The following is an 8,147-nucleotide window of genomic DNA, read 5'->3' on the forward strand; positions in this document are numbered from 1 at the left end:
CCTCCCTGCTCGGTCATGAGTAATTGTCTTCAGCTGTGTTCCTCGTGTGTTCCCACTTCCCTCATTACCTTCTGTGTATTTATGTCAGAGTGTCCCTTTGTTCTGTGTTGCGTCGTCCCTCTAGGTTGTGTTCATTTCCCATGTCTTCCCAGCGCCTCAGCTTTAGTTTCTCCCAGTATAGTTTTGTATGATTTATGTTCCTGTTAATAAAGACCTGCCTTTGAGTTCATCCCCGTGTGTCTAGAGCCGTGCATTTGGGTCCTCTCTTGCCTTCACACAGCCGCCGCATGACACTGATGGGTGGCAGTACCCAGCATGCATTGAGTAATACTGAGTTTATAATGGGGATGTCATTGTACCAGTCCCAGTACAAGATAACATGGAGCTAGCATTAACTACAGTGAGTAGCTAACTAGTTAATAGAGAAGTAACATTACCTATTAGCTGCGTGTAACACGTAGTTACAGCTTTGATATTTTACTGTAAAGTTTTTCTCTCTTTAGACTGACTATATTTTTAAATGGATACATAAAACCAGGTACTTACTGAGTAAACTGAGATAATGTAAAAATATCCAGTGATTTATCAATATGGTTGACATTACCTCTACATTAGGGTGGTTATTGTCATGGTCCTGGGTCGTTGACCCAGCGTTTTGTGTTTTGTGATTATTTCCCTCTGTTCTAGTTATTCTGTGTCCTCCCCCCTTGTGTCCGGTTCGGGTTCTAGATTTCCTGTTTTGTTCTGAAAGTCTGTGTCTGTTGTCATTGTGTTCAGCTTGTGTCCTCCAGTCATCATGTGTATTCAGATCAGCTGTTCTTCCCTCCTGTGTGCGATTACCCGATTACCTTGTGTGTGTGTGTGTATATATAGTGGGTGTCGGTCTGTGTTCGTTGTCGGCTCGTCTGTGTTTCTTGGTATCCTGGTCCTTGGTCTGCGTCTCTCTGCTCCGCTCTCCGTTTTGTAAGATTTCAGGTTTGCTCTTTAGTTTCTCCCAGTTTAGGTTTGTCATTACTCATGCTTCATTGCCTGTTTTTGCCACTGCCACCGTGTAAATAAACTTCACTCGTATCATCAGTTTGCTGCATTTTGGGTCCTCCTTTTCCTCCACTCCACACGGCTCACTCCGCCAGCCGTGACAGTACGAGCCGACCAAACATGGACCCAGCGGCATCCGCACCTCCCGAGGAGCTTCGGGAGGAACTAATTGACTCTGTTTCCAGGTTGGTTAACCTATGGCTCGAGCATGAGGGGGAAGAGTGTCTCCGCGCTGTAGAAGCCAGGCTACAGCAGCTCATCTCTGCTCACTCCTGGCTGCTGGACTCTCTTCACCCGCTCGCACAGGACTTCATACTCAACGAACTGCACCTTCACCCACCAGCCGCTACCGCTTCCCAACTCAGCCCGGCGGCGAAGATTTTGCCCGGCCCGCCGGAGGTTTTGCCCGGCCCGCCGGAGGTTTTGCCCGGGAGGAAGCGACGATCGCGCCGTCGGCGCATCACCCCACAGCCGAAGACTAGGACTTTGGAACTGCCAGCTGTGGTGAGTGAAAAGGACCCTTTTTCTGTTTTGGACTGTGTGTCTGTTTATTCCGGGGCTGTGTTTTTTGAGTCGGCTGCCCTGCCGGTAGCTCAGTTAGCTGCCCAGCAGCCACTAGCTCAGTTAGCCACTCAACCGTCACCCCCATTACAGTCACAGCCAGACCTATTAGACACTTGGTTACAATCCATAGCTCAGTCAATAGCTCAGTTGACAAGAGACTCATCCGCCTTATTATCACCTATTCAGCCATCGTTGTCACCAACTCCTCCTGCACAACAAGTTAAGTCCATCCAACCCGGAAAGAACTATTTTTCACCTGTTCATGTCAAGCAGAGAGACACACCACATAATATTGTAATCAGTCCTCAAAAGCTGGCCAGCCCAGAGACTGTGACACACTCCAGGGCCTCCCCAGAGGCTGGGTCCCAGCCCCCGGCCGGCTCTGGACCCCTGGAGATTAAGAAGCCAGCTGAGGACTGTATCCGGCTGTCGCTGCCCGAGCTGGGTCAATGCTCTGTGCAGCTGCAGTCTGCCTTGTGTTTGCCAGAGGCCCGTGTGCCTGCTGGTTCTGACCCGTACCTGCCAGAGGCCCGTGTGCCTGCTGGTTCTGACCCGTACCTGCCAGAGGCCCGTGTGCCTGCTGGTTCTGAACTGTGCCTGCCAGAGGCCCGTGCGCCTACTGGTTCTGACCTGTGTGTTCCAGGGGCCCCGGTGCCCACTGGTCCAGAGACTGTTTTCGCTGGGGGGCCCGAGGAGCCCGTCCAGCCTCCTGCTTCGCCTGCTGGGGGGCCCGAGGAGCCCGTCCAGCCTCCTGCCTCGTCAGCTGGGGGGCCCGAGGAGCCCGCCCAGCTTCCTGTCTCGCCAGCTGGGTGGCCCGAGGAGCCCGTCCAGCCTCAAGACTCATCGGCTGGAGGTTCAGGAGAACCTAGCCAGCCACCTGTCTCGTCAGCTGGGGGGCCCGAGGAGCCCGTCCAGCCTCAAGACTCGTCAGCTGGGGGGCCCGAGGAGCCCGTCCAGCCTCAAGACTCGTCAGCTGGAGGTTCAGGAGAACCTAGCCAGCCTCCTGCCTCGTCAGCTGGAGGGCCCGAGGAGCCCGTCCAGCTGCCAACTGCAGCCTCATCATCCTCGCCAGCTGCAGCTTCATCCACGCCACGGGCAGCAGCAGCTTCTTCCACGCCTGCAGCGCTACAGTCTCCGGCTTCCACGCCGTCGCCTGCTGCAGCCTCATCATCCTCGCCAGCTGCAGCCTCCGAGCCTTCATCCTCGCCCGGTGCAGCATCGTCATCTGCCTCGCCTGGTCCGGCCTCTGCTTCAGCCTCGTCATCTGCCTCGCCTGGTCCGGCCTCTGCTTCAGCCTCGTCTGGTCCGGCCTCTGCTTCAGCCTCGTCTGGTCCGACCTCTGCTTCAGCCTCGTCTGGTCCGACCTCTGCTTCAGCCTCGTCTGGTCCGGCCTCTGCTTCAGCCTCGTCTGGTCCGGCCTCCGCTTCAGCTTCAGCCGCGCCTGGTCCGGCCTCCGCTTCAGCTTCAGCCTCGCCTGGTCCGGCCTCTGCTTCAGCTTCAGCCTCGCCTGGTCCGGCCTCTGCTTCAGCCTCGTCTGGTCTGGCCTCTGCTTCAGCCTCGTCTGGTCCGGCCTCCGCTTCAGCTTCAGCCGCGCCTGGTCCGGCCTCCGCTTCAGCTTCAGCCGCGCCTGGACCAGCCGCTGCTTCGGTCTCGTCTGGTGCTGCGACGGCCACGCCACCTTCGGGTCCCGAACTGCCGCCTCGACATCGGCGGTCATCTACCAGGCCGCTGGTGGAGCGTCATCGTCAATATGGACGACCTCCTAGACGCCGCCGCTGCCTTCCGCGCGGTCGGCCTCCAGACTTGTGTCATCGTCGCCATTGCTGTCCGCACGGTCGGCCGCCTGAACGGTTTCCTCGTCGCCGCCGTTGCTGTCCGCACGGTCGGCCGCCTGAACGGTTTCCCCGTCGCCGCCGCTGCCGTGTGCACGGTCGGCCCCCTGAACTGCCTCCACTCCGCCACCGCTGCCTTCCGCTCGGTCGGCTTATGGATCTACGTCGCCGACGTGGCCGGCCTCAGAAGATGAACTGTCCTGGACTTCTGAGTTGTCAGCCTCCGGGCCGGCCTCCTGAACTGTGTTTTGTTCTCGTGCTCCAGCATGTGTGTTTTTGTTTTGGACAATTCTCTCGGTTCGCTGGAGCTTGTGTTGGTCCCTCCGTCCTGGGCCCCCGCCGCCCGCCCTGGGTTGGTCGTCTGTTTTTGTTTTGGGCTGTCTGGAGCCAGCCCTTGGAGGGGGGGTACTGTCATGGTCCTGGGTCGTTGACCCAGCGTTTTGTGTTTTGTGATTATTTCCCTCTGTTCTAGTTATTCTGTGTCCTCCCCCCTTGTGTCCGGTTCGGGTTCTAGATTTCCTGTTTTGTTCTGAAAGTCTGTGTCTGTTGTCATTGTGTTCAGCTTGTGTCCTCCAGTCATCATGTGTATTCAGATCAGCTGTTCTTCCCTCCTGTGTGCGATTACCCGATTACCTTGTGTGTGTGTGTGTATATATAGTGGGTGTCGGTCTGTGTTCGTTGTCGGCTCGTCTGTGTTTCTTGGTATCCTGGTCCTTGGTCTGCGTCTCTCTGCTCCGCTCTCCGTTTTGTAAGATTTCAGGTTTGCTCTTTAGTTTCTCCCAGTTTAGGTTTGTCATTACTCATGCTTCATTGCCTGTTTTTGCCACTGCCACCGTGTAAATAAACTTCACTCGTATCATCAGTTTGCTGCATTTTGGGTCCTCCTTTTCCTCCACTCCACACGGCTCACTCCGCCAGCCGTGACAGTTATTTTTCCTTTTAAAAGGAAAAAGGATGATGACAAGATTATTTAAGTTTAAATTTTTGTCAAAATAATTCCAAGTGATTTTCCAACCTATTTCTAACTATATTAGTTTTCTTTATACACATAAATTATTTCTATTTCCAAAGGAGTCCATTTAGACTGGAAAAAGAACTGTTGATCGAAGCAGGAGATGGATACACAAAGTTATCACAGCATTTAAAAGACCCAAGAACAACTGCTAAGACACAAGAGAGCGACGAAGTTGGGAATTGTGGTCTCAAAGAGGACAATCACTAGATCTCTGCACAGGAATGACTGAGGTTTCAGACCAAGAAAAAAACTCCACTTCTGCAAAAGAACCACATTCGAACCAGACTGAAGTATGTAAAGATGACGTGAAGAAAGATTATTTATACTGGATGAACATCCTTTGGTATGATGAGATACTGCATCTTAGAATTGCATCTCTTTAAAGAGATGCTGCTATTGTTTAAACAAAGTAGGGATACGCGAACAACCCACAGAACAATGTCCACAGAGTGAAACCCACTGGTGAGAGTATTATGCTGTGGGGATGCTTGTGTTCCAGACCCAATGCTTGTGTCTGGAACTGGGAATATTGTCCAGGTAGAAGGAATCATGAAGAAAGAAGGATGTGTGAAGATTGTGAAAGAAAACTTCAAGCAGTCAGCAGCAAAACTGTGACTTTGTCCCCCAGCACAACAACGACCCAAAACATACATGCTCCTGGCAAAGAATGACCTCCAGAAGAAAAGGGGAGCATTAATGACAGGCCTACACAAAGCCCTGACTTGAATCCCACTAAAATTTGTAGGATAAACTGAAGACCAAGGTTCATGCCAAAAGATCATCAAATCCTGACGAGTTTGGGAGATTTTCCAGCAAACGACTGCAGGCTGTTATCTATCAAAAGGGATACACAACTGACTATTAGCTGATAATTCTGACCTAGTTTTTCTTTTTTTGTGAAATAATGTTTCTGTGTGTAAATTAAAATAATGTAAGCATCCAAGATACAATTGGGACATTTGGAAAAGCTGTATTAAAAATCTCTTGCTCTGTTCAACAGAACTTGGAAACTGTTTTTTTAAATTGTTTTTTAATTGCGATTTTTACAGGGTGGCTGTAGAAATCAGTTTCTAAGTAACATTTCTATGTTGGACCATCTGTATGTATAACCAATGCATATTTCTCTTCGTAGCCAAAGAACAAGTACAGTTTTAATTCTTGACAGAATTTCAGTTTTTAGTTGAGTTTATCTGATAAAAAGGCTTGAAAACTTTTGAAAGGTTCACTAAGAAAGGCTGTTACATTCATTCAGTGAAATATTTCAGTGCTTTGGCTGCTCGCATTAAACTTTTCCCTCTACTAGATAAATTGTCTTTATGAGCCTGCTGAAAAACAGCAGGGCCTTTGATTAAACATTGTAACTCAGCAGACAAAGTGAAATGGCTCATTGAGAACAATGTGAAGAAAGAAAAACAAGCCTGAAACACTGATTTGCACACAATCACTTTGGATGCTTAGAATCAAAACTGTAACAAGGATAAGCAGGGCTACAATCTGCAGAAATTTATGAAGATGGAACAACAGGGAGGAGGCGTATTTGTTTGTGTGTGGGAACCGTGTTTAAAGTCTCCTAGCTGAGCCATGACGTACTGGCTGGGTAGAATCGGCCTCCTGGCAGCAGCCTGCCTGCCTGCCTTGGTGGTGTGAAACAGCAATACAACAAAAAGCCCCTCAGTGGATGATAAACAGTCTGGCTAGTAAGCATTGTGCAAATCAACAGTGAAATCGGTCAACATACTGTGTGAAAATTTTGTGTGGATTGGATGTCTTGCTTGGGAGAGGAAACATTTCTGATTTGTATTATCTGATTTAGCCTGACTAGTGAATGAATTTGACAAAGTGAACAAAAGCATTTTAGCCTTCATTATAATAGGTTTCATTCATTTCATTCATTCATTCATGTCTACATATACAGTAGACAAACCTGCTGCTGACTGTTAACAGCATGTCTCCAGGAAATGCTACTCTGTCAGTCTGTCACATCAACAATTATCAGACACATCGGTCAAGACAGAAATAGATTTCCTTTCATTTTTTCTCTTTAATAGCACCAACAAGTTCACACATTCAAATGACTTAACAACTGTTGTGTGCCATGAACTTTGGTAGACACATCCATGTCATAATACACCCGATGCCATTTTTCAAATGTTTGACTCGTACTCATCTGACTGGACAGACAAAGCCCAAGTTGGGCAGTTTTATGTAGAAAGTAGGGCTGTCAAATGATTAAAAATTTTAATCAGATTAATCACAGCCTAAAAATTAATTAATCATGATTAATCGCAACTCGAAATATGACCAAAATGTGTGCAAATATACGGACAGATAGCGGATTTTTACACACTTGTTAGTGTTATTTAATGCTAAGACCACGCTGAGTGGCCTGCGTTCACTCAGCGTGGTCTGACGTAGGCTGGGTGTTGTGCTGGAAGCGAATTAATCACAGCCTAAAAATTGATTAATCGCAACTCGAAATATATGTGTATATGTGTATATATGTGTAAAAATCGGGACAGATAGTGGTTTTTAACACACTTGTTTGTTTTATTTATTATTAATTGTGAGTACAAGCAGTACAAGCAGAACAGGGCTTCAAATAATTGTGAGGGATTTTTACTGAATGTTTTCCACCCGTTTAAATCTAGCACATTGTTTTATCCATATACATCTTCTTCTTTTTTTTTTTTCTTTTTTTTGTGCCTGTCCCGTTTGGCTCTTTTGCCATCAGAATTGTTGTCTAAAGGCAAAGAAAGATGCCCAACGGATTTACTTTACCAAATTGACCATCCCAGCCTTGCCATAATGGTCCATTTGATTCACCTTTTATTGTTTATTTTATTTTCACTTACTGAATATGGGACAGACTTGACTGGGGGAAAGAAGGGGAGAAAGAAAGAGGGAAAGAGAAACAGCTGAGAAGAGGGACGGGGGAGAAGGGCAAAAACCAAAAACCAACAGAATAAGCAGAAAAAGAAAAAAAAGAAGAAAAAAAATGCATATATCAATCACCTGGGTCACCTGCTGAGAAAGAAAAAAGAAAACAAGCAGAAGAGAACAAGAGTAATAGAATAAACAACATCACAATGATATATGGGAATATGACAGTAAATACTAAATATTAAACATTATTGTGCAGCACATAAGATCAACAGAACACAGTGTGCTTTGAGGTAGGAGCCAAAAAGGGTGTAGTTTGTGGGTGTGATCACCCGTGTGTACACCTGTGAGCATGGACGCGTTTGTTTTTTGTTTTTTAAAAGGTTCCTTCATGTAATAATCTGCTAGAGGGTGTGGGGGGGCCACAGCCCCGTCCTCCAGGGCATGAAGCAGGTATGGAGCTGATCAAAACTCCAGACATCCAGAGGCCCCCAGAATACAAGAGACCAAGGAAGACCAACAGAGGGGCAGCCGCGCCACTGTTCCAGTAAGAGCTGAGGAGAGTCCCAGATGAGGGCTCACTCAGCAGCCGCGGAGCAGAAGCCAGGGGGAGTTGCAGTGACGCGCCCGTGAGCTCCGCCAGCAGCCAGCCGTGCCTGAGTGACCGAGCCCCAGGCCGAGAGGCCAAGGGCACCCCACCTCCAAAGTGGCCCGAGCAAGCCCCAGGCTCCAGGCCCCGATAAGCGGCCGCCAAGGAGTGAGCCGGTGTGTACCTGGACGCCCATCCCCGGACACAAAGAACCACCAACGCACCGATG

At 48.9% G+C, this 8,147-nt stretch overlaps 1 protein-coding gene across 1 annotated transcript; it reads left to right on the forward strand.

Moving 5' to 3' along the window:
• Positions 1-794: 794 nt before the first annotated feature.
• LOC146631518 (uncharacterized) lies at positions 795-4,338 on the forward strand. The gene is made up of 5 exons (XM_085353725.1): positions 795-1,542; positions 1,789-2,130; positions 2,209-2,343; positions 2,551-2,905; positions 3,038-4,338. Exons 1-5 carry the CDS (start codon positions 1,159-1,161, stop codon positions 3,904-3,906), a joined length of 2,085 nt encoding a protein of 694 aa, XP_085209851.1. The 5' UTR covers positions 795-1,158; the 3' UTR covers positions 3,907-4,338.
• Positions 4,339-8,147: the final 3,809 nt, after the last annotated feature.

This window comes from Diplotaxodon limnothrissa, linkage group LG5, assembly GCF_057381915.1.
Source record: "Diplotaxodon limnothrissa isolate DT_005_m linkage group LG5, D_limnothrissa_male_GT1.1, whole genome shotgun sequence".
Taxonomy (NCBI): domain Eukaryota; kingdom Metazoa; phylum Chordata; class Actinopteri; order Cichliformes; family Cichlidae; genus Diplotaxodon; species Diplotaxodon limnothrissa.